Here is a 26,797-nt window from a genome sequence, read left to right on the forward strand (position 1 = left end):
CTTAAATATTTCAGCTATTCTTTAAAAGAAAGGTCTCTGCAGCAACAGCAAAACCAACATTTCTACAGTGGCCTGTAACAAAATAACGCCTTCAATTATCTTCTGAATGTAACTACTTAGACCAAAATATCTTCTGTAATGCCTCCTAATACAGAAATAGAAATGTGTTCTTGATTTGACTGCAGTAGAACCACTCTTCTGCATTGATCTGGTTCTTCCAGGGCCTCCTAGAGCTGCCTGCATTGAAGTACAACTGGAGAGAAACACTTGATCACAATAATGAGGGGGAGGGAAGTTAAGCATTGACCACAAAGATGAATGCAGCAGTTCTGCGGATGTGCAGCACAGGGTGTTGAGAAGAGGAAGGGACAGGGCAGCTCTTCAGATGTGAAAGGTGCTAAGGAGAGGCCACAATTCAGTCCTGATTATCTCTTGCTCCTTGCAATCCCTGCTTGGTGCATGAGAAGTGAGGGAACTCCACAAACCTGTTTCTCTCGCTGACTGAACTACTGACCCTGACATTATTTACACGGGCTCTGTAGCCACTGCTCCTGCCTGGCAGATCTCTGCCCTGGACCTGCTTACACCACTCGATCCGTTCTCTGCTAACTCTCCCACTCCCTGCTCTGGATGCTCCCTGAAAATGCCAGAGACGGCAGTGCTGAAGGTGCTGCAGTGTCTGAATAGTGCATTTATGTACTGGAGAGGCATATTTTTTAACAGAATGGAAAGAGGAAAAATACTACAAAGGGAAGTTGTGGAAAGCAAATATTGTATCAGTTTAAGCCTGCAACTCATTGCAGAAGGGTTCCACCTGACTATAGTTTTTATATTTTCTTGTTGTTAAATCTACAGAGATTTTCTTCTGTGACACTAGAGAGAGAAGTCTAAAGTTGATGTAGCAGCAGCTGACTCCAACTACAGATTAAGGATCTCATTGCACAGCCTGGTCAAGGGAGTCAAGCTAGACTGAGCTTTGGACAGCCTGATTCTAAATATCTGTTGGATTTTTTAGCCTCTGTTGGGTACTCTGTAGTCTCATAGCTTTGAATGGTGATTGCCAGAATCATTTAGGATTTGCTAGGATCTTCTCCCCTCTTTGCCCCATGAAAAGTTTTTACTGGTGTGCTAAATCTTTCACCTCAGTAACTAATATGACCAATCCCACTCAACTTGCTCAGACAAATTTTCAGGAACTCAGCCACCACTGGGCCCAGCTTCTCAAGCTGGATGAAAACCTTTGAGTGAGAACATGTTACCAGTGACCTCTCAGAGCACAAATGTTTGTGGCTGTGCTTAAACAGAATCAAGATTGACACAGTGGGTCTAATCTCTCTGTGATTAAGAGATGAAGTGAAAAACATGCAGTAGGCGACATGATTATTTTTTAGCCGCTTCAATTCAATTACACTTGTATGGATTAATGAGGATGGAATGGACATTTCATGCTACAGCTACAATGATACACATCTGGGAACTTGCATACCACTTTCTTCTGTGTCCCTTCAAGAATTAAAATGACAAACCCGGAATAAATAGCTCAGCTTGTTATTTTGCTGAACTACAGGACTGCTAAATATTTATAAGACATAATGAAGTCCTGGTTTTGAGCTAATATTTTCCCTCTAGAACAGATTTCTCCAGTGGCTGTCAAACATCTTCACATTAGCTGTTGCCAAATGTGAGTTTAACAGCCCATCTATAGCTGGGAAAAGAAGATGAAAGTTGGCCACATGATGTTGAGTAAACAAACAGTCCCTTTTGCCTCTGAGAAATACTTTCCGCTACACCAGGGAGGCCAGAGGATAACTCAGTATCACTAAATGGTCACTGTTTTCCAGACTATCCACAACAGATTCAGCCTTTGAGAACTTGGCTGGTCTATCCCTGTTGCAAGATTTCCAAGGCCACCAGTATGTTCATCAGTGCACATCAGTCACGATGAGTTCATTCCTCTTTGGTTGGCACAACCAACACCAGCACTGTGGTGTAATTCCAGGGCATCTCTTGTAGACATCTGATAGCAGGAAACCGAAAGATCTTAGGCTGTTTAAGTCTGACAAGATTCATGGAAAGTTGCCAAAAAGATCTGGTCTGCATTTAAATAATGATTTTAAATAATACAGGTTTAAGATCTGTTCTACAAACCTGATCTTGTAATACACCAGTTACAAGTTTCTCCCTCTATGAGGGTATGACAAACCCTGAAGGTTTACAGTCCTATGTGTGTCCCTATCCACAAAAAAAATGAAACAAAAGTTTCACAGATTCTCTGAGAGACAGCATTGGGAAAACCTCTGAGAAAATGTAACAAGCTGGCACAAGAATAGTAAAGTCTCTGGCTGAGGTAACAGCAAGAGCAGGAACATCCACAATTTTAGGCAAAGTCTGCAGGTTATAAATAAACAAAATCTGTCTCAGGAGAGAGACGGGGAAGAAGAGGATAGGTATGATAGCCTAAAAGACAAACATGCTGGTCCACTGCTTTAACCCAAAGCTTTGTTATCCTTCTACTGCTCACTCCAGTACATTTTAGGCCCTTCCCTCTCACAACCTTTTCTGGTGCAATTCCTATGTCAAAGGTTTCTAAAGATCTTTAGAAGCTGCCAAAAAGCAGAAAAGCATTCCCATATCTACATTAGGAAGTAGTTTGTTTCCTACACTGGCAGTGAGGAACATACTGCAAGGTACAAATGAAGACATGGGAATAACTTGACAACTAGAAGAAGAGGAGAACTGAAGGGAGACCTCATCACTGTCTACAACTTCATCATGAGGGGAAGAGGAGGCACTGAGCTCTTCTCCGTGGGGACCAGGGACAGCACCCGAGGGAATGTTCTGAAGTTGTGTCAGGGGAGGTTTAGGTTGGATCTCAGGAAAAGGTTCTTCCCCCAGAAGGTGGTTGGGCACTGCCCAGGCTCCCCAGGGCAGTGGGCACAGCCCCAAGGCTGCCAGAGCTCAAGAAGCATTTGGACAATACTCTCAAGCACATGGTGTGACTCTTGGGGTGTCCTGTGCAGGGCCAAAAGTTAGACTAAATAATCCTTGTGGGTCCCTTCCAACACAGAATATTCTGTGATTCTCTGAATTAAAGGGGAAAGATACTTTATATTCATCAACACTACCTGCTGAAGTGTGTAGCAGTCAGGGAAGCCCTTCCAAAGTATTTAAACGTCCCCGATGTTTGAACAGGACAGTAAACTTTGCGAACTCTGGGGTGTACGTGTGTGCACAGGGGGTGTCCAGGCTCCATCTCTCCCGGCGGAGGCTGCAGGCTCAGCCCATCCCGGCGCACAGGGCCCCGCATTTCACAGGGGCCAGAGCCACCTGCTGGTGCCACACGGTTTGTCAGGCCCGGGCACCGCAGGGGACAGGGAGAGAAATGCTCAGTGACTGCTCCCCACTGCTGGGACAGCCAGGTGACAGCCCTGAGCCGGCCTCTTTTCTTCCAGCATGGCATAAAGGCAGAGAGAGCGATGTCTCCGTGCTCTGGTGGCAGCAGCTGGTGAGCAGAAGGTAACGAGCACAGCAGACTCAGCATTAACATTAAACTCTTCTCCCAGCACTCCTGGTATGGTCTAGCTGGGAACAAACAGGCAGTAAGTCTGTGCCCAGCTAAGCTCTTGTCCCCAGGTACTGGGGAGGTGCATGACAGAAGTCTCCCAGCTGTGCATGGCACCTTTTGGGCTGGAGTCCAGACAGTCATCACATACCTGAAGAACTAGAGAGGCTTACAAAATACTCTGTTCCCCACAGTCTCTGCAGCAGTCCCTGCATGAGGTGACCAGGTGCAGACTTTAACAGTGAGAAATTTATCCATATTTTCAATAAGGAAGTATATAGTACCACTACATATTGCACAGCACTTTCATATCCAGTGTCTTTTATGACTAAAGCATAAACTGGGATCATTAATATAAGCCGTTGCAGCCTTGGAGTTAAAAAACTTAAAATTAGATTAAGTCATCATTTAATTTTATATTTGTTTTACATGATCTACAGCTCTGTACAAAAGCAACAGGTATCACAACAAATCTGTGTAAGAATCAAAGATTCTGCGTTCTGCTGCACTACTGCTGCCTCAGGGACTTACCCAATCCTGAAACTGGCCCATCAACTTCAGAGTATTACTTCAGTAATTTGCAGTTTTCTTCTCAGCCACATCCTACCACAGGAAGGACAGGTGCACACATTCATCATGCCCAAAATGCTTCAAATGAAGTCCACAAGCAGCAGCTAAAAGAGATGGCTGTGGCAGAGGAATCTCTGCTTCCTCTCTCCACCGTTTTACTCCCACATGAACATGGTTTTGGTGTTGAAAAAAGGATTCTGCTCCATTTCATTTGTTTTGCTACATTTACCCAGAAATTCTTGAAGTCCAGGCTTAGGCCATGGTATGAAGTTCACTTGTACCTAGCTCAGGCATATTGTGTGAATCATAGATGATTCAGTTGCATGCCCCATTTCTAGACAGCATATAAACACCTACAGCACTGCCAGCTGGTCAGTCCACATACATTTACACCCCCTATTCACCTTTAGAAATTCATACATATTTGTTATCTCCCTCAGGTCCCAGTTGGGAACTACCATGAAATTTGTCTCAGCTGTGACTCTGAATTTACTTCTATGACAGCAGTGGTCAGGGATTTCAGCTGATGTCAGAGATGCACCGACAACTTGACAATGATGGGTTTCCATCTGGGATTTCCAAGAAGTAAAGCTGCAGCTTTTTTAATTCAGCCAGGGAGCTGGTCATAAGCATTGGGGCAACACCAGATGCTTGTGACAGCAAGTGATCAAAGCCTTCAGTACTGAGAGAGCAGAGGCAGGGCTCTTGACACTATAATAATAAGTAGCTTGTTTTCCTATTTCCAGATGAAGCCTCACGACTCTATGCAAGAGTTGTACACAGTGTCAGCAAGCAAACCAGTTTTGCTTGACAGAATATTATGACCATTCAACTCAATGTTATTGTCCCTTGATTAGGTAACTCCAACAGTGTTTAATCAATGGTACAGAGACCTTGTGAGGCAGAAATAGCAGCTTGGCACCCAACTGTGGCTGGCTTTTCCTGGCTAGATTATGAACCGCCAAACAACTCCTCTGCATTCTGTTTTTCTTATTCTACCCCAAAGTGCTGTGATAGAGATATCTGCAGTGTTTGGGCAGGCACTGTCAGATGGAGAATTTAAAAACCTGGCAAGGATACATCTCCCTGTTTAATAATCCATACAATTTACATTTTAATTCTGAAAAAGCGTCAGTCATTGGAAATGAAGCAGACACGAAACTTCGTGAAAATATGGCATACTTGTTCTTTAAGGGGATTTAAAGTACAGGAAACTTGTATCTCTAGAGGCTCATTTAGTTGCTTTGGTGCCTAATTAGCAACTTGAGAGGAGCCTCACCGTACCCACCGTAGTGCTCTCCAGCAAACAAAGGCAGAGAGCCTGTTTCATCTGCAGAAGCCTAATTCAGGAGTGTGATATACATGCCATCATCCCAGGTGAGACTGAGTTCTCCTCAGACAACACAGTGCTACTGCATCAAGCACACCAGCATTGCCATGAGAGATCTCCACTCAAAAGCTGACCAGTGCCTTTAAACACCACTCTGGTTATTCACTCAGGGAGAAAACAATCCAGAATATGAAAAGCACATGAAAGGTTTGACTCTAAAGCAGGTTTCTGCCCAGACATCATAAATAGGTTAGACTGCACACAAAGCTTCCATACACAATAAAGCAAAGCTTAATGCTCCCATAACTCATGCCCAGCTGAGGCTGGTGTACACACCAGGAGCGGAGACGCGCCGTTTCCAGCCCACGCAGTCCAGGCCTGTCGGGGTGCTCTGGGAAAACGGGTGCAGTTTCAGTGGCAGGATGTCAAAGGCAACAGGAGATGTGATGGATGGACTTATTCCAGCCTGCAACAGGAGAGGAAAAACAAAGGCAACAAACATTAAACTAGTCCTGTAGGACAAAATATAGCACCTCTTTCCACCTCTGGTACCTGCTCATGTAAGTAAGCAGAACATTAGTAGACGCACGTGGATAATTACAGCTAGAGAGGTTAAAAAACAGTGAGAAGGCAGGAAAATTGCAAGTGATAAGAACAGGAGAAGTGGATAATCAGATACTGGATTCATACTTCACATACAACCACACATACCTACATTCACAGAATGTTTCGCTCCTTCCTAAGTGTTTCTAGTGGGAGGGAAAAGCACATCAACTCAAGTCATCCCCTCAGCTACAGAACTGTTCCTACAGCTTTATAACAAATAGTTCCTGTTCTGGTATTTTAACATGCAAATAAAGCTTTTCCCTTCAGAGATTTATTGGTACCAGTCTCCAGCCATATAGAATGTGGATAACAACATTCTTCTCTTCAGTTAAAGGTACAAATAAGAACTCTTGCTTTCTCCTCTACCTGGCTGATTGATTTTACAAAACTTACAGAACTTTATAAAACTTTGAAAACTCTTTTGAAAACATTGCCAGATCTGAATGAACTTCAGCTGGTTTAAAGGGGAAAATGTATAGATACATACATATAGCTCATGACCTCTGATATAGAATGTAGCAATTCATGCATAATGCAGGGACACTTTTATCCCTTTTTCCTTCTCTCTCTTCTCCCCCATACCTCCTGTGGCTGGCACACAGAGAAAACACCAGTGACTGCAGGTGACTGGGAGATCAGCTGGTCAGTAAGCACTGGTTCCACAGGCATAACTGGTTTTCATCTCTATTGCCTACACCCCTTCCTTTTCCTGCTGTGACATTAAGTTACCACATATCCATCCTTCACTGGAGACAAAATTTGGTATATTGGTTTACTGAGGTCCAGTAGTTTATCTAGGATCTTTCCTTCTCCCTACCAGCCCACATGATGCCCCATCAGCATAAAGTCTGCTGACTAGCCTTGATGCTGAAGCCTCCTCTTTAGAAAATGGTCATTAGTCAAAATCTCCTTAACTAAGCAGAACACAGTGCCCAAGCAGCTGAGAGTGCTGCTGCTCTGTGCCTGGTTTGCTTTTCTTCCCTGGACTTACTTTCCTAAAACAAAGAGAACACGGCCATTTCCTAAAACGAAGAACACAGTCAATACTTTGGCTCAAATCACCATCTCCTGAGGGATAACATGAACTCTGTTCAAATTAACCTGAGCAGTGCCTGTTTTTCTAGAAAAGTCACAGCAAAGCCCCAGTGGGAGCACATGCTCTTCCAGTGACAATGAAATCAAGCGAGACAACTTACTGGGCCACAGCTCTGAAAATGTCAAGGGTAAAGTCGAGGTTATTTACATGAAAGGTGATAGAAAGCATTATTGTTCTGTGTGAGACTAGAAAGCAGAATCCTGTCCTAGGGCTGTTACAATAAAAATTGCAGGCTTCTTATTAATCCCTGGGACATCAGAGCAAACTTCAGGTACAGGCATTATTTGATTCCTACCGCGTGGGAGACAGGCCTGTGCAACACAAAGTCGGGAGAAGAAGCATTTTCAGGGGCATTAGTAATATGTGGGCAGTGTTTTCCACAACCCACAAGGGAGGGGAGGGGAAATGAGGGACCAGAATATAGTACAGATCCTTTTTTTTTACATTTTATGCCAGAGGTTCCAGGGGATTATTTCTATGCTCTTACGCACAGCAGTTCAGTCCCTGGCAGAGGCATTTACCCTTGTTGTATGTCTGTGCTTTGTCAGGTGCACAAGAGAGGGAGGTTTTTCTCATTAAATCCCCTCTCCAAAGCGTGTTCATTACCCTCTTGAAGTGTCTCAGGTGCCCACAGTGCTCATAACTGTGGTAGCACCCAGCAAAACTTCATTTTCTCTTATTTTGGATATGGTAAAATCAGATTTCCAGAAGTCATATTCAGGGCAATAAGCTAAAGATCTGCTTTTCACTGCTTCTCATTTCTCTTTCAAAATAAAAGAGAGCTTTTTCTGCACAATTCCCCCTCTGGGTATAGCCCCCTGATGGGCCTTTTAGGAATCTCTCTAATTTGGCAGCACACAAACTGTGCTTGAACAAATGCACATAGAAGCCACGTCTGTGCTCCTATTGCTGTGCACTCGAGAGGCATCAAGCTTAACAGCCAGGGTTTAAGTTTTTGTTGAAACAGGAAAGCACAGGATGGGAGCAGACAGACAGTTCAGAGACATCACTACAAATTTTTTGCAAAAATAATTCCCAAAACAGAGCCCATTGCCATTACAGCGTTACATATGTCAGTGTTTTTGGGCACAGTCTCTGCTCCAGTTAGGGAACTTACACTGCATTAGAAACAAGTAAGAGGAGCCCAGGCTACAGCATGAAACCAGCACCATGTAAAGGGCAAAGCCTACGGCCAAGCAGAAGAATGTAGGTTCATTCACAGCCAGATGAGTTTCTCTTCTTCCCCTTGGGGGGAGGGTGTTACGTTAAGACTTTAAGGTCCAAGATCAGAACCTGCTCAGCTTGTTACTGGTAGCATCTCATTATAAGGGACAGCTGGGTCAAGCTTTGAGTTTGATTGGGAATTTCCACAGGCTGTTCCCATTTAAAGCAGCGGAGCAGCTTACTGGACCTAAGCAAAACAAAGACCATTATATTATGTTTAGGACTGGTATTTTAAGTGGTTATTTTTTTAGTTTGGAGGTAGTTTCTTGATTGTTTGTCCATCTCCCTCTGGATCCCAACTGCCAGCCCTCAGATTAGCCTTATATTTCCACTATACTAATCTGTGTACATTGACCTGAATCATAGAGTAGTACCAGAAATCAGCACTTGAAAAAACCAAGAATTCCTCCCTGCTTTGCTCTATTAAGTTGTTTCCCCAATGCAGCATTACATCACCTTGTGTGCTGACCTCATCTTGACTTAACACAATGTGACTTGTCACAACAGAAGCCACTCATCCCAAGGCAGCCGTGTGTCAGAAAACATCAGACTTGAAATTTCAGATCTCCAAAGGCCCAAACAGTCGCCTTGTCGCAGTCACAAAACCACAGCAGACAATGAACATCTTACAAAGCTGCTTTTGTGATAATTTGTTTCTTCTTATTAAAGGGGATTTAGCATCCTTCTAGAACTGCCCTCAAACACTGCAGCTTATGACAGCACTCCCATGACACTTGGGAGCATGAATAACCCTGCACTATTACAGGACTAGAGCATTGCAATGGCAGAAAACAACAACTGAGAAAAGAAATTGGGTGATTACTATTATAAATTAAAAGTACAGGCCAAGAAATGGTCATACAGGAAATAGCCCTTGAATCCCAATAGTTCTCTTAATAAACCAGCATTATGCTTTCTTGGCCTGCCCACAAAGATTAAAGTGTCAATAACCTACATAACACAGACTGACAGAAACATAAACCCCAAATCTACCTACATGCTACTAAATATCTTCTGCTTATCTCTATTATCCGGAGAAGAAGAACCAGGAAAGGCAGATGATTGATAAGGGGGGTGTCTCCACGGGCACAGGGGCAGCTGCGAATCATTGTGCAGCTGATGCTGATTTAGAGGTAAGTTTGCACCAGAAAATAGGGGTGGAAATGCTTAAAGGGGAAGCTGTTTTCTGGCAGCATCCAAATGTGCATTCAGTGAGCAGAGCAGACAGCATTCAAACTGTGTAATCTGATGGCTCCAGGGGAAGCTATTGAGGGAACTGGTCACTCCTCTCTGAAGCACTAATGGTCTCAGTGCTGGCCAACATGCCCTGCAGCACAGGCTACATTTCCATCGCTATCTGCTTGTCAAGGAATTGTGAGGAATATTTTTAGCATGTTTTACTGATTTCTGTTTATCACTGAGCCTGTGTAAGCCAGGGATTCATTTTCACTACCTTGTATCATTCTGTACAACACTAAGCACTCAGAACTTTGAACAAAATGCAAAAGTAACCCAACTAAATTTTTTTTCACCTTAACATCCACACGCCTCAGGAGCCTTACTCACTATCTCCGACACATAGGTACCATGGAGCTGAGTCAGGGAAGCATCCTCACTGAACTGAGAGCAGGAAACCTCACAGAATCATACCCAGCACCCATCCAAGCAGCAACTGGCAACACTTTGTTCTGAAGAGCCCCACACATACGAAATAGCACAGATTTTTAGTCCTTGTCCCTGGGGAGGGAAGAACAGCTGGCAGTTTTTCAGAAACCCTGTTTCTGGAATTGGCCTGGCTTCCTGTCCCAGGTGTCCATCTGCTTCAATGGGAGACTCCCCCAGGCTGGCATGAGGCAGCAGGTTTTCCCTGGGAAAGGTAAGCTATGTCAGGGGAATGTTTCCCCCTCACCATTCACAGAACTATTTGTGTGCATAAGTTCAAACACATTCTGAAGTGGTGACAGGACAACTGGGGCCTCAGCTGCCCTCAAAGATTGTCATTTTAATGCAAGAGCAAGCAGAAACAGGCAACCAGGACAACAGAGAGAAAGGGAAACAAATACAGACAACAGACAAAACCAGAAAACCCCGAGGAAAGCTTTTATTTGAATATCTGCTACTTGATTTCAAGCTTGATCAGAAATTTTTTCCATCTTATCATGAGATACTGCAAGGAGCATCCCTTAATCTCATGTCCTTTCTCCCCAGAAGTTCTTTATTATATATGAAGGCTACTTTTGGCTCTTGGATGCAGATTTATGGCTCTCCCTGAAGGGAACAGACCTTAGCTCTGGACCCAAGAGTAACAGATGCCATCAGTGTGAGTCACAACAGCCTCAAAGTTTGTCACAAGCAATCATAAAGCTGATCTAAAAGTCTCCCCCAGTGGAGAGGAGAATATTAATGTCTAAAACTCCAATGGCAATGTTCTCTCGAGCATTTCACAGCAGGAATTTGCCTCAGTAAGAATTGTGGAGTTGGCCTCGGATACAAGGGAAATCGTATTTAGAAGTCCCTTATTAAAGTTATACAGCAATGCCACAGGGCACAGAATGAGATTTCATCTGTTTAATTTATATTGATTTAAGGAAACTCTGATTTGCTCCCTGCCCTCCCTATGTCTCAGCTCACAGAGCAACCTGATGCTCCTGCATCCTATTTCCAGCATAGCACAGGGCAAGAACTGTTTGCTTACAGTGACTAAAAAACCCACCACCTTTAGACACCATCACTTATGGACCAGGTTAGTGTTCCATCAGTCCCTGCAGAGTACCGGGCCCACAGAAAAGCTGACAGAAGTGGCACCAGATAAAGTTCAAGGTCAGGAACATGATGACAGCAGAGAGAAGCAGCTGGAGCAGAGAGGAAGACAGTGCCAGAGGACGAGGACGACGGTGTACGGCTCCTTACTTTTAACGGGTCCCCTGGGAGATGCTGCGATTGAGCCCCTCTCTCTGGCTGTGTCTCCTTCTCTAGTTTCCTTTTTTGGTTCCTCTCCATCCAAACATCATCGAAGCTGAAGCACTTATAGAGGGGTTTAGGTCTCTTCCTCCTCCTCTCTGGAATCTCCTTAGCTTTTTCATCTGGAGCAAAGCAGGAAAGCCTCCAGGCTTTGCTCTCCAGGGTGGAGCCGGGGCGAGGGGATGGTGGGACCCGGGGGGGCCTCCTTTTGCGATGGGGAACCCATTTCTTATTTGGCCTCTTTTCAGGTGCAGTTTGACATTGCTGTCTAGACTCCTGTTTTACAAACAGCAGGTGAAAACACAGGGTTTGCTGGATGGAAATGTTGTTTGCTTCAAGTCAGTTTGAACAGAAGATGGCAAAGCACAGTTATCCAGCTCCAGAACTACTCAGAAGAAAACACTTAGGAGGACTCCACCCTGGAGCAGCAGCTCTGTGATCCTTTGAGAGTGCAATATGTACTCCCTCTGCACAGGACAGGGCCCTTTTCACCCTCATTCTAGATGGCATATTACAATAACATTACTACTAGGATTTAGGTCACTCTGTCTGTATAATATTATTTACAAAGACAGATAGTATCTCTGAAAATAGGAAAATGACCTCCTGTCTGTCTCTGCTTTTCTGACTGTACTTCAGTTATATAATGTGAAAAGGCTTCCTAGATGCCTGCAGGTCTGATATACCAAGCCCTGTGTTTCCTGATGTGCTCTTTACGCTACCCATTTTATTTGCTTGATGCTGGGCCAAGAGTAAGGAATTGAACAGCTTTGCCTTTCACTCCCATTGAGTGGTTGCACAAAATTACAGCTTTTACACTAGAACAGCTGGAAAGCAAGTGTGCCCTGAGGCAACCAACGACTATTCCAGGTAGCATCAGTGTTAGAATCGATAATATTTAAGGTGGGAGACACTGACACTGGGGAATGAATGATCTCAGGAGTCTCTTTTCATGACAAATAAAATGCTCTATCTTGATAGTTGTATCTGTCCAGTTTCCCACAGTTCCTTTGAAGAACCCCAATAAAACCAAACTCCAGGCACTTCCTATCTATTCTCAACTAACCAACAATTCCAGATCAGTTCTTCTTGCCCCTGGTAAGAGATGCCACAGTCTAGAAACAGTAGATGCTGTGAAAAAGGAAAGTGTTTCCTGCTGATGTTCTGTGCCTAATGCCATCATACTGGAGAGGAGTGAGGAGAACATGCAAATTCCAAACATGGGACATTTTAGGACAGTTTGCCTGCTGAATAACACAATTATGTAAGTAAAATCATGCCACAAACAGATTAATTAAACATGTAATGAAGTTCCTGACAGATGGGCAAACTGGTAATGGTTCTGTCTTGCTGTTTTCTGCATAAAATCTTTGTCCTGGAGGTAACCTGGAGAATGTTGAGAATGTTAACCACTAGCAGGTACTCAGAGAGGGGCTGCTCTGGGCCCCACCAGGCTAAGAAGAGCTACTTACCAAGGTGGCAGCCAGAGGTGTCCAGGACAAGCTGATCCAGTGCAGTTTGGCACAGCACTGTAACACAGATAAAGCCACACCACTGGAAAAAACACCTGGCTGGGGGTTGGGGAATATGTACAAATCCCCTACTGGAGGACGCATTGGGGAGTGAACTCAAGAACTTCACAATTATGCATTTGTTTTGAAATATGTCTTTTCTATGTGGAACAGAAAAGAAATTTTCTCCAAATCCACTGATAAACTTAATTTTATGACCTCTTTACTAAGCAACATACATCGGGAAGGCCATGCTTAGTGCATAGAGGATAATTGTGCTGGGAAGACTTAACACTGTAAATATAATTTGCCCAATGTCTCTGTTGTATTTTCAGGGATTTCTGAAAAAAACAACTTCAGTTACAAAATCCAGGGTGCAGCTCTACTTCATTTCATGAAAATGGACATAAATAAAGCCCTGTCTGCTTTACTATATTAGATGTTATGTTTTAAAAGCTGGGACATTTGCATTAATTTTCAGGCTCCAGTTACATTTGCCCAATTTCAGATATCATATTTTGCAGCCTCCAGAAGAATCAGGAAAATTAAACTGTTTTTATATGGCTTAGATACCATTTAAATTTTTTATGGTTTTCTTTGAATAATTTAATCTAGCAATCAATTTAAGTAATTACTTATTTGCTTCTAATGGTTACATTATAGGATGTGGGCTTGCCTATTCAAGGCTTTACACATGCCACATCTTTCCACTCTTTTCTAGATGTACTTTTGAGCTATTATTTACAGGTCAGTGATTTTATTCACCCTCTGAGAGGCTTCATCTGTTGACAGCATGTATAGTCCAAGTCTCTTGCTTTTTTCTAGGCTGGTGTAACACTGCAGTGTCTTGTCGGGAATGTTGTGTCCTCTATTAGGTTTGTAGGTTAAGTTGATGCCCACGAAAACAAAAGATTTTCAAGTAAAGCTGAGCACAGAGGGGAATAAAGTAAAATCTCTTCCCCATTTTCCACCAGCAATTCTGGTACTACAGCCCTCACTTCTCCAGCTGCCACCCATACACTTCTTTGGATCAGCTAAAAACCCCAAGCCAGTCAACTTTCACTGGGAATATGTGCAGAGAGGTTGAGGCAACTGGGTTTATTTAAGCTCATAAGAGGGCACTGGAGGCAATATAAGGGCAGTCACCAACAACTTTATATTTACATGGATGAGGGATCAAACTCCTCTCAGTAATGCTAGACAATGACACAAGGCAGTGGCCAGAAACTGTAGCTTGGAAAATTCTGGTTGGGCACTAGGAACAAAAAATTCTCCAGGAACATGTTTCCCAGAAAGGTATTGAAATCATCAGCAGTGGAGGTTTTCAAGACTTGATTAGGCAAAGCCATGGTTTGGTCTATCTGGTGGTGCCATTAGTCGTGTATGCTCCTACCAACCATTTGTTTGTTTGTGTCTACACAAAAAATAGGGAGCTTCTACAAAAAAAGTAGGGAGAAAGGGTAGGCTAAGATCATTTTGGAGGGTATCAAAACTTTTGTGTACACTGGGATGTGAGAGACAAAAGGCAACAGCAGCAAAAGCTGTGTGAGGGCTCATCTGAGTAGAACACAAGCAGCCCTCAGCAGTTCTAGATCAGTGAACACTCTGGAAATTGTCTGCTCAGGGTATGCAGAAGCTCATACCGTCTCTCAAGCGCCACTTGTGACAATCTGCTCAACAAAATTATTCTCCCATTTCTTAATGACAAAACTCATCAGCAACGAAACTGAAAAAGTAGCAAAAGTAGCATAATCAAGGCGTGTCCTGGGATCTCAATGACAGCTCAGTTTCAGTCACTCTGGGGGTTGTGCTTAGCCACTGAAAGAGATTCCTAAGCTCCCAGCCACTTTACAACATGGGAAATCCTCTCTGAGATTAAAAAGCTACCGACAGAGGAAGTATCTGCTTTTGAAGGCTCCAGCCAATCAAGAGATCCCTACTGAAGATACAATCTGTTCTGTGAGATCCAGCCTATGCCAAGGATTTCATGTGTTGCCTGGATTAGAACACAATGCAATGTGAAAAGGAGACCCTGACTCCATGAGGGTTTTTTCCGTTTGCTGTAGAAAAGGCAGAAAAGGAATTCTAGCAGCAACCAAAGAGTAGTTAGGGTGACTGCAAAAAACTTATGGTACTTTGAAAGACAGCTACTCATTGTCTAAAGAAAGAAAACTATTTTATTTCTTAAAAACTGACTGCTAGCAATGGGAATTGATTTCTAGGTGACTGCTAGCAATGGGAATTGATTTCTATGTTACCTTTCATGTTGAGAAACTTATTCACTATATACTAGTTACAAGGCTCAATACTGCCTTAAGAGGTTATCCCCTCTAACCCAGCAAAAAAAAAAAAAGGAGTTGAACACAGTGTGGTGTCTGTATATTCTGTCTACGTTATACATTAGAGCTGCTGTGATTACTCCATTTTAGATTTTTGTGGCAAATCCTCCCCTAAAGAGTGCATCAATTCATATAGTCTTGGACAGAAACAGAAAGGATGAGTAGTGCTACCTGTCTCAGACCAAGAGGAATATTAATGTGCCCATCTAACCAATGTGTTCATTGAGCCATTAAGGAGTTTCACTGGAATTCCTAAGCCATATTAAAGCAAAAGACTGCAAACCACACCACCCTCTGATCATTCCCAGACAACAACTCACCTCATCTTGGAGCATATCACTAATGGAAGAAGCTGTATTTAAGCTGATCTGGGATTGACTGCTTATGCCACTGTCATCCCTCTGGTATTCGGCGTCCAATGAGTGCACAGAAAGTAAGAGACTACCTCTGGGTTTCAATGTCTTTGGTCTCTCAGGAGCCTCCAAATTGCTTTCAACTCCAGGGCTGTTCCCAAGAGAAATCATCGAAGTGGCACATACTCTTCCGGGATAACGGAAGGTCCTCTGGTGAGAAGTGGATCGTGGACTCTGCGGTTTAGGACTCATGGGCCTACAAGGCATGTCTTTACCATCGGAATTTGAGTGGGGGGGACACGATGGACTTGACTGACTAAATGCCAACTGCAAGTCAGTGGGGCTAAATGGAGATTTCATCCAGTATTCCTCTAGGGAAGTATTTAAACTGTTGCTGAGAACCTCCTGCTGCTCGTCACAGTCGGAACTCTGTGAGTATTTAATGCCCAAGTCATGGGACTGTACTCGTCTTCTCCACATACCTGCAGGTGAAGAGACATCAACAGGTTCCACAGAGTTGTCAAAATAGTTGGAGCCACTATCTGCTTCTGTTTTAAAAAACGTGTGTCCATTGGAACTACCCTGTCGTTCTACTGGTGTTCTCATCACGTGGCCACCACTTGCACTCAGACCCTCCTGTGTCGGTGATAAACTTGCTAAGACAGGCCTTTTTAGTCCATCTGCCTCCTTGCTTTTTAGAAAAGCTTTCCAGGTGCTCTGGCGAAGTTTGGCTTTCTCCTTTTCATTTTTCAGTGATACTCTCGAACTTTGCTCAGTGTTTTCCTTTTCTGTAGATCTCGACTCAAATAAGCTTGAGAGGGATCTGTGTGCCAAGGCCAACCTTGTCTTGAACTTCTTGCCCTCAGGGGTTTTGTTCCTTTTGTATTCGCTTTCAGGGAATGATTTTCTAATCCCAGAGTGCTCCACAGGTTCCCCATCATTGTTTTCAGATGAACCTGAAACATGTCGATCTGCATATTTGACAGGTCCCAAACAGGGAGAAGTTGAATTCATATCTGTGTCTTCCATCAGTATCCGACCAGAGCCAGAGGCCTTCCTCAGGCTCAATCTGTTGAATAATCCTGGGGGTCTCTCATAGAATAAATCATCATCATCAGAGTACTCTGAGGTGTAACTTTCCTTCCTGTGGAAGACTAAACCAGATGGACAGCTTTTCAAAGACAGTAAACTTGCAGTGTCTTCATCATCTTTCCCAGCTTCCAGCTCTTCTATCTTTGCCTTGCTGCCAAAGAAACTGCTACTTCCCTGATTTTCTGCTGTGGCAGGCTTAGTTTTCCTGAAAGATGTCATTTTTGAGAATACTAAAAACCTGGAAGCTTTCCCACTATTCTCATTCTTTGTTGGCTTCTGCACCGCTTTATAGAGACTGCTGTTACTTCCCAGGATGTGGGATAAGTTGTCATCCATTTCCTCGCTGTTAGTGCTGCAGGTACTTATATTATCCAGGCCCAGCATGCAAGTGTTATGGATCTCCCTGTTCACAGACTCATCAAAGACATCAGACACATCTAGACTGAGTGCACTGTCTTTGCTGGGGTTAGCAGTGTCTTCTGCAGCAGAGCCCTGCCTTCCTTCCCTAGAAGAAGGTCCTTCACAAATACCTATTTCTTCCTTTGAGCCATTACAGCCTTCATTTCCTTGCCTGCCTACTGCTTGTTCAGAGACACTGCTGGGCCCTTGAAGGTCATCAGCACCATCTCCCGGACACAAACTGCTTACACTGCTGCTCGTTTCCAGTGTAACTGCACTAATTATATATAAGCCTTCCTCTCTGCCTTGATGTGCTTTGAATTCCTCTTCCTTAGACACTTGGTCATCTCTTGTTCCAGGCTTTCTGGAGCCTGACTTTCTGAACTGTTCTAATTCAAAAGCAGTCTGTGTTCTGCAGGGCTCTTCCTCAGAGACCTTCACACCACCTGTACTGTGTGATTTTATGAGCACTTCTTCACAGGGACCTGTCTGACTTTCTGCACTAAGTGTATCATTGCTCAGTGGTACAGTAACACTCCTGAATTCCACTTCCTCACTTCTTACTGTGGGATTACTACAGGTGAACCCTAAGGATGAAACTGCATCGTTTTTTTCTCTTTTCTCTTCTGAAACTTCTGGTTCTACTTCAGCTGTATCCCTATCAGGGGGTACCTCTACACTGCCAGGAATGGGATGGGTGGCCAGAATTTGTTCTTTACGGATACAGTTTTCACCAAGAACTCTCTCTGGCTCATCATGAACTTTGTTCACAGTACAAAGAGATATCAAATCCCTCCTCACTACATTTCTCAATCTCTTGGTTACCACTTCAGTAGGAAGGTCATCATTCACTGTCTTGGACTGTAATCCTTTCTGCTCTACAGAGACTATAATTAGTGCAGGCTTTAACTCTGGACCCATCATTAGATCCCTCCTCTGGCTTATATGATTTGATCTGGGAGTCCTTTCAACAGCAAAGGCACTGTCACTGTCTTCATCCTTTCCTTTATGAGTAGGATGTTCATTTGTTACTAGCTCAGAGTCGCTCCTTAAGGTACCAGTTTTGCAACTTGTATTTTGCTTCAGTGGCTCTTCGTGCTCTGTCCCAGCGTCACTGCCACCTGCTTGTACTGTGGTTTCCAGGAATTTCCAACCAAAGTCAAGATTAGAAGAATGATCTGCCCATCTTTCTCCTGCCACAATCGTCATACCTGACAGTTCTGATTCAAGGCCATTCTCCTTCAAACATTTTTGGTCTATTCCACTATTGGAAACACAGTTTACAGAATATTCCCAATCTCTGTTTTCCACAACAGCAGGAAAACTTACATGAGAAGCTGCAAGGTTCTCAGTGCCACCAGTGCCCAATTCAACATCAGTATCACAGGGGAATCTGCCTGCTTCCAGAGCTCCTTCAGCTTTGTACTCATCACTTTTTATGAGTTCTTCAGCATTTATGGTCACTGGCTCACAGTCCAGGGCAGAGGAAGTCTGCTTTTGTTTGGGGCTGCACTCACAAGCATCACCCTGTGTTAAGCTGTCAGCACAGGTACCGACTGGCTCTGGGTTCAGGCCACATGTCTCTGATTTAGAGTGCAAATAATAATCAATGCACTGGGGAGAGCCTGCTGGTTGAGAAACCTGACACTCCTTTGAGTTCGTGTCAGTATCAAGAAGAGATCTTTTCATGCCAAACTGGCCCTCTATTTTTATTGCTGGCTCAGGGCTTACAGGTACCCTTCCTAAGTTTTTCCAAGTGCATTCAAAATCCAACCCTTGAAGATGTATTCTGGAACATGACCATCTGAATTTGTTTGTAAGGTGAATGCAGCTCCCCACATATTCTGTCTGGCTTTGAACACTGATGTTTTCAGGTACACTGTGCCATGTTTTACTTTCTGTAATCTCTGACCTTGTGTGTGGTGGCCGAGATTTTGGTTTGAAGCAACTCTGGTAAAAGAGTGAATCTGATGTCAACATAGTCTCTGTACGTCCAGGTTTTATCCTTTTGCCTGTAGTTTCCTCACTGTCAGCTGAATTCCTCCTGCTGCATTTTATACTGGACATAGAATCTAACTCACACTTATAGTCAGATGTCTCAGTGTAACTTTTAGAGTTAGGTCCATTTGTTTCAAAATGAAGATTAGGCAAACTACAGCTAGACACTGCATCTGACTGGAAGGAAAATTGCTGTACCTCAGGAAAAACCAAACAATTTTCTGAGTTTGCTTTGAAACAATCAATGCTTAATACTGCAGGATGTTCCCTCTGTCTTGTAACATCATCTTCTGTAAGTACTGGGTTGGTACAGGATTGCACTTTAAAGCTTTCTAACTCTGCTTTATTTTGCAATGCTGCCACAGAACTTCTCTTTGCCTGTGATACAACGCCCTCTTCATGGAATTTGTTCTCTGTGATAGAGATATCACTAAAGAATGTTTGTTCTTCATCACCCAGTTCTTCACCTTCTGCCCTTGCTGACTGTACACAAAATTCAGTCTTGCTTGGTGCTGCTTTTATTTTGTAGGACAATCCGAACTGTATGTGCCGGGTGAATTCTGGCTGCCTGGAGCACTTCAGTCCATGGAAGGTTGTTTCTGCCCTTTCTTTGGGAAAATTACAGCCCAGGGTTTTTTTTTCAGTGAACAGGCAGTTTGAATCCAAGCAAGTGTTCCCAGCTATGTCACTAGAAAGAGATTCTGTATCTGATGCACTCTCGTAAGGCTCAGTTTTTACATCTGACAAAGATCCACTCTGATGTGACACGGTCTCAAAATAATCTTCATCTGTTTCTTGGCTGGATCCACGTACCTCCAGCTCTGTTGTGCTTGGGGTAGAAGTACTCAGATCGTCCTCAAACTCTCCTTCACTGATGTAGTTTTCAACTGGCTGTGGGGTCTGTGAATAAACAGAAAGGAATGCTTTAGCAATGATTTCCCATAGCAGCAGGGCAACAAGAATTATTATTAGAAAAGGGACTTCAGAACAAAATTAATGTGATACACACTGATGTCTTTGAAAGTTATACTTGATGTTTTACTTACTGATGGTCCTGAGGTCTTGGTCTTTCTATTTCTTACTTTTATTTTCCTTTAATGGTTCTTAAATAATCTTTTTTTTATTTCATATGCAATTATACAGAAGCCAAAATTTTACTTTTGGCCATATCTTTCATAGCCCATTACCAAAACACATTTCACATTCAAATACATCAAATGAAAATCATCCCTTGACAATAGATCTAAAAACTCTAATGAACCCATCTTCAAATTCGAGGAGGAGGTTTATGTGGAAAACCTGAGAAGTAATTGTTAGTGTCTGCATTAGAGAAATCTGGCATAAAAATATGCAGAAACTGCACCTGAGTAACCAGATACTACCCATACCAAAGCCTGACCCAGAGGTGAAAGAAACCTTAGATCTCATTTTCCAGAAGGTTTATACCAGGAGCAATACATGTATGAGTTATCAGAGCACATCCGAATCAGTGGCTCAGAGCAGAAAGATCAAACTGTCAATATTAGGAAATGTCTTTGTCCCAGACAGCTACCCTGGGAGAGCCTCAGTCTTCTTTTCTTCAGCCATCAGAAAGTTGTCTGGATGTTTCTTAGGATTGAAGCAGATAATGAAATCACAGCAGGCTTTCAGGAGGTAAAAATAGTACTTGCTGTCTGTCAGCTTCACATTCCGCTATTGTCAGAAGTTCTACAAATGTACCCAACAAAGATATTTAGCTGATTCCAGCTTCAGTCCATTAATATCTAGAATGAGATGCCACGTAAGTATAAATGGCAGCCTTTAACCCTAATTCTGGATGCTTCTTTAACCAGGTTTTGGTAACATTCCTCACAAGAATCATTGGCACATTTTAAAATCTGAAAACTAAGATAATAAACAATGAAAGACTTTTCTAAATAACAAACAAACCAAAAACCACCACAAGTGAATGGCAGCCATCAAACTAGAACACAAGATCCTTCAGCCTGGCTTGCACATCAGGGTGCTTTGTCACAGAGGAAGTGTGAGTCCTCATGTGGGAAGCCAAATTCCAAATCACATCAAAAGATATGTCACAGAGTTTCTGATTCTAGGCACCAAAACATAGAGGGTAAATTGGAAAAGGGAAGGCACAAGAGTTATTTCCAAATGGGATCTCAATAAGAAGACTGGTATTTTCTCTTGACAGAAGAAGGAAAATACAAATTGAATGGAGGAGGGAAGGGGGAGAATTTAGTGCTTTAAACCAAGTCCAAAAATCACTTTCACACCATAAACCTGACCAAATTGCACTATGTGGCACATGAGTCACATAACCAGCAGAGCAATATGTCCATTACTGTGTGCAATCAGTGACACATGTAATTGAGTTCCTTTAATAATGTGAAATCCCACTATCACCAGGACAGAAATGACCAGCACAGAGCAGCATTTCACATGGTGACAGCACAGCACAGAACGTGAGCGTTGGCTCTCACAGCAGTGACTGCAGCAGCAGCTGCTCACAGTGACAGCACTGCCTCCCAACACTGTTCTGAGCACAGACTTACAGATGGCCATAAACTGAGATAAAAACTGTTCAGGCAAAGAGGAACAAAGTAATGAAGATGACTGACTGTCCTCAAGGATGATTATGAATTAAATTACAAAAAAAATTGGGGCAGAAATCCCTTACAGCCCATCTATCGTTCCAAACATAACTATGTCAAAATATTCATACTGTGAGCCCTCCCAAATTCATTATTTGTTTTTCATGGGTATTACACAAAATTTTGCATTTAAAGCAGAAGCATAGGCCCCACAATTGCCTCCATAACTTGTGGGGAATGAGGAAACAGCTTCTAGGGATGAAGGGCACCAATTAGTGTCAACCAGCACTCCTGGACCAGGCCCAAGACTGAATATGTGCCCCAGTGCTGCCGAAGGGAAGAGTCACTGCCAGGATCAGCCTGGGGCCACCTCTGCCAGCTGTGCCCTGGGATGGAGTTCCCTTGAGGAGGGAGAGGATGTGGAAGCTTCAGTCCCCACCAAGTTTAGCAAAGTCCTCTGCCTAACAGACAGGGGAGGCCTAGAGCTGACCTCTAGTAAACCTGACATTCATGAGCTCACTAAACTTCCCGTGGTGACCAGGGAAGAAACCCTAACAGGGCAAACAACGTGCAGATGGTGCCATTTGTACCTTCTTCCACGGGTCTTTGACTTCTCAGCATCTCCAGGAGGCCAGGCCTTTGCTCTGACCATGTGCTCTGTCATATGTGGTTTTATTTTCTCCCAACCTGTAGTCTGTGTTTTGTTAGAGTTTCTGCAACTACTTCTCATGATGTTTTACTGGGGGGTTAAGGACTCACTCAGAGTATAAGGGGAAAGTTTACAATGGGCTCTGATGCAGCCCTGTGATCCCAACACAGACAATCACAGGCTCAGGAACTGAGCAGATGTGTGGCAGTGATTCTCAACTAGGCTTCTGATTAGACAACAGTTCCCATGCCTTTAATTTCCATAAGATTACACTGAGAATTTCAAAAGACAAATGGCAGCTTTTTCCTGGGAAGAGTTCTTGAGAAAACCCTCAGTATCCGTGGACAGAGTTGTGTGCCTATACATCTCCTCAAACTCAGAGCAGATAAACAGTTGGAAGAAAGGGCTTGAAATAAATATGAGAAACAACTACCAAAGTAAGGCTTTTGCACTTCACAGACAATAGAAAAGTAACAGCAAAGCTGCCCCTGCCTGCTTTTCTCTTGCATCTCTTTCACCAACTCTGAAATGTGCCAAGAAAATAGGATGAAGCTGAAATTACTGATCTGTCCTGTTACCATTGCATGCAGCCATGTATTATCAGAACCTAAAGTCACCAGAAAAATGAGACTTATAACTTTGTTGTGTGGAGATCTCTATCTCCATAACACAAGATGCCTTCCATCCAAGTTCCTCTCATATGTGACATCTGCTCCCACGGGCTCAGTGCTCCTGTCTTGTGAACACTTCTAATTTGGCAGAGAAGTCATGTATTATTTTTTCTCTAAATCAGATTTGGTATTTGAATAATTTTCTCACACAATATTACATTGTGCCAATTGTAAGTTTTGTATTGTATCTCCCTAATTTTCTCTGCCTAACAACTAGCAGGATAGGTTAAACAGACAATTGTTTTACTTCAACTAGTCTTTTAATTAAGGATTTTATCCTTAAATCTCACAACCACAAAAAAGAATCTGACCATTTATATGATCTTTGCTTTTACTTTGAATGCAAGTTCCCTAAGCAAGCCTAACTTGCTTTCCCACTAACTTGTGCCTGACTTTAGTTATTACCTCATTTCCAGCTCAAGGAACATCACAGAACAGTTTTTCCCTGAACTCAAGACAACATGAAAGCATTTTCAGTTGATATTTCAAAGGATTCAGACAACTGTTTTCTCCATAGGTTGTGTTGATAACATCAAAATCTTGAGTTGTTATCAGCATACATTTCATGACTCTCCCTTCATACCTTGTCTGACCGAAAGGCACAGCGCAGTATCTTTGATTTGCAGTGTGATGAGACTAAAATGCAGTTCCTATAAACACAGGTGAGAACAAGCCAGCCATCCTCTCTGCTCAGTGGGCCTCAGCCCTGCTCATGAGGTAAAGGAAATGTGCAGTTCCCAGGGCAGGCATCACTTACAAAGGGTCTCATCCTGCAGAGTGCTGTGTGCTCTGCACTCCTGCTGATGCAGGTACAGGTCAGCTCAGGACACTCAGGATTTGGCTGTGCCTACTTCAGTACTTCAGTACTCCTGGTGGGGTTATCTACATGCTCTCTCTCCATCACTGTCTTTGAGAAGGGCAACACTAATATAGCCAGTTAAAAAGAGTGGGGAGAGAGAAAGATAGATGAAGCTAGTGGGTAAAACTGGCCCTTTCACTGGCAACATAGGCTGTTAATAGAGCTGCTTCAGGCTCCATTTGTAGTGTCAGCTAGGGTTACTTGTATTGGTTTAACTTCTGTCCTATATATTTTAAAAATAAGCTGAGTGGAATTGCTGAGTCTCTAAAGCTCCTCATTGCTTTCTCACAGAGAGTGACTGGGTATGAAATTCTGAAATTCTCATGATAGCTAAATGGAAAATATTTGAGGCAATCTAACATGGTAGCATGAAACTCATCCACCCTCAGTGTAATGAGAGCTGTGAAAAGCTGAGCTTTCTTCTACAACCAAGTAGGGTCTTAGGTGGCCTAAATAGCTTTGAAAAATACTGGTTGTGGAACTGTCATTTAAAAGGAGAAGATGCAAAAAACGAGCTCGAGAGTCAGAGACACATCCTCATAGAGGTACAGGCAATGCTCTAACTTTATTCCAAAAATACACACATTATCAAGGGTCCTACAGGGTTCACACGCTCTGTTCTAACTTTCTATTGGTTACATTCACTTTCACACACTATATCTGTAACTTTATTGGCTCTACTAGTCAAGGCACATTTTCAGGCCCCCCCATCTTCTGGTTTCTCACATCCTGGATAACAACCTCCTTCTTTGTTTTCCTCTATGCAGCTTTCTGATATCTGCTGCTCAAGGACACACATCTGCTGCTGGAGAACACAGGTCCCTGCCGTCCGGCACGCAGGCCGGATTGTGCAAGCAGGCCTGATGCAGAATATGTCCTGCATCATCTAAGATTTTCTCAACAATTCCCCCTTTTTCTTTTGCACAATCCAGGCCTGACTGATGGTCTTTTGCTTGGTTCATCTCTTTGTTCCATGTGGTTCTTGAGAACTTTTATTTTGCAAATGAAACTTCATTTAACTCAGGGTTATGTGCCTCCCACTCTTTATCCAAAGGTGCTTATGCATATGTAAGGTAATATGGTTTACGCATTTGTGAGCAAAACCAGAATATATTAATAATCATATATTCATACATTCATATGCATACATTCACACAACTTTCATGCGTGATGGCCATCACTTCATGCTCTCACACAAACATACTTTTGAGTTGTATTTTGCTGTGTTTTCTGGTTGTGAACTGAGAAATTATCATTCTTGTGTTTTGCCCTCATCTGAGTAAGATCTAATTATGCATTTCTTGTTTTTATGAAAGTATAACTTGGAAAACATAAACATATTTCTGCTTCACGTTCAATTCAAAACCCAAATACATACAAACATTCTTATAGTTTAAAGATAAATATATACTCATCTTTTTAAAGCAAAACACACACTTCTCTATGCAAATGGGCTTTTGGACTTCAAAGAGAACTTGTCAATAGTCACTACAAAAACTTCAAAAGCTCCTCTTCTCCACCATGTTTAAAACAATTCTGGCTATTTAGGCAAGCAACCTCAAGTAACAGTCAGCAAGACCATTTCATGAACTTATCTTTCCTCACTCAGTCAAGGCACATTTTCAGGCCCCCCCATCTTCTGGTTTCTCACATCCTGGATAACAACCTCCTTCTTTGTTTTCCTCTATGCAGCTTTCTGATATCTGCTGCTCAAGGACACACATCTGCTGCTGGAGAACACAGGTCCCTGCCGTCCGGCACGCAGGCCGGATTGTGCAAGCAGGCCTGATGCAGAATATGTCCTGCATCATCTAAGATTTTCTCAACAGTCATTATTGTCATTATGGATATCCTGAGTTGAGGGTACAGAGGAAAAACCAAAGGTGTGTTCAGTCACAGGACAGAAACAGCATTCAAAATCCCCAGTTTATCCTTTTGTACCTTTGATACACCTCTGCTCATAGAGGTACAGCCTTGGAGAGAGAGAGAGAGGAATCTGGCCTCCAGGCTTTGGTCTCTCCAATTGGGCTGGCAGAGGTTGCCCAAGGTAATGTCACTTCTAGAAACTTGGATGGTTGCCAGTTTGGAAATGTCTGGAAAGATCTAAGACTGCCAAGCCTTTCCAGAAGAACTGCCACAGAAATGGCTTTTCACAAACTAAGTTATGTTCTTGGATTTAAAGCAAACACAGCACAAAAAGTGTTCCTCTTCACAAAAACTTCTGTCACAGGGTTCAGAAGTGGTTCATGGCAATGATGGAGCACAGCTGCCATCCCAGGGAACCAGTCACACTACCTCAATCACCACAGAGCTATAAAGAAAAAGCCCTTCAAACACATTTGTGGAAAAGATATAGACTCAGAATTAATGGTCTCAACTTACCTACACTTTTCCATGCTTAAATAAATGCAAAGCCTGAAATCCTTAAAGCAAATTAGATGCCAGTCAGGGGTTGGATTATACATGCAATAAAGAGACATAGGCCTGGCTCAAGGGAACTTTGTGTGGCAAATGAATTTGCATGTTAAGGTTTATTCTCAGAAGGGAAACCACAGAATTCTTTTGGAGAGCCCTTTGTGACGCCCAGAGTTGTGTTTTTCAGGGTTCCCATAACACAGAAGCACAAGCTTGTGAAAGCTCTTAAATGACTGGTGGCACAACCAACCCCTCAAAAAAGCTCCCAGTGGGACAGGACTTCAGATAGGAGGTGACAGTGCAGGGTGCAGAGCAGTAGCTGCGACCCACCCAGAATCCCTCTGCACTGATGGACTGCGGCTGGAAAAATGACCCAGCAGAGAGTCACATTAGAAACTAGAATGAAAACATAATGAAAAGTAGCCACATAAGATCCCCAAGGCCTCAAATTATCTTCCTGATCAAACCCAGATACCCCAACCCTTTTGTTAAATTGCCTTTATTTACTACTGATTTGTAAAAATAAACCTTAATACACTTAATGAGGAAGAAGTAGATTTAAAGACATTAACTT

General features: G+C 43.0%; 1 protein-coding gene across 1 annotated transcript in view; it reads right to left on the bottom strand.

The window, feature by feature from the left end:
- Nucleotides 1-26,797, bottom strand: part of ARHGEF4 (Rho guanine nucleotide exchange factor 4) — a 205,890-nt gene that overhangs the window by 104,963 nt on the left and 74,130 nt on the right. The window contains 3 exon segments of the mRNA XM_064666941.1: nt 5,799-5,928; nt 11,299-11,625; nt 15,520-19,941. Coding sequence (XP_064523011.1) covers nt 5,799-5,928; nt 11,299-11,625; nt 15,520-19,110 — 4,048 coding nt within the window. The 5' untranslated portion in view covers nt 19,111-19,941.

Source organism: Pseudopipra pipra, chromosome 10, assembly GCF_036250125.1.
Source record: "Pseudopipra pipra isolate bDixPip1 chromosome 10, bDixPip1.hap1, whole genome shotgun sequence".
Classification (NCBI taxonomy): Eukaryota; Metazoa; Chordata; class Aves; order Passeriformes; family Pipridae; genus Pseudopipra; species Pseudopipra pipra.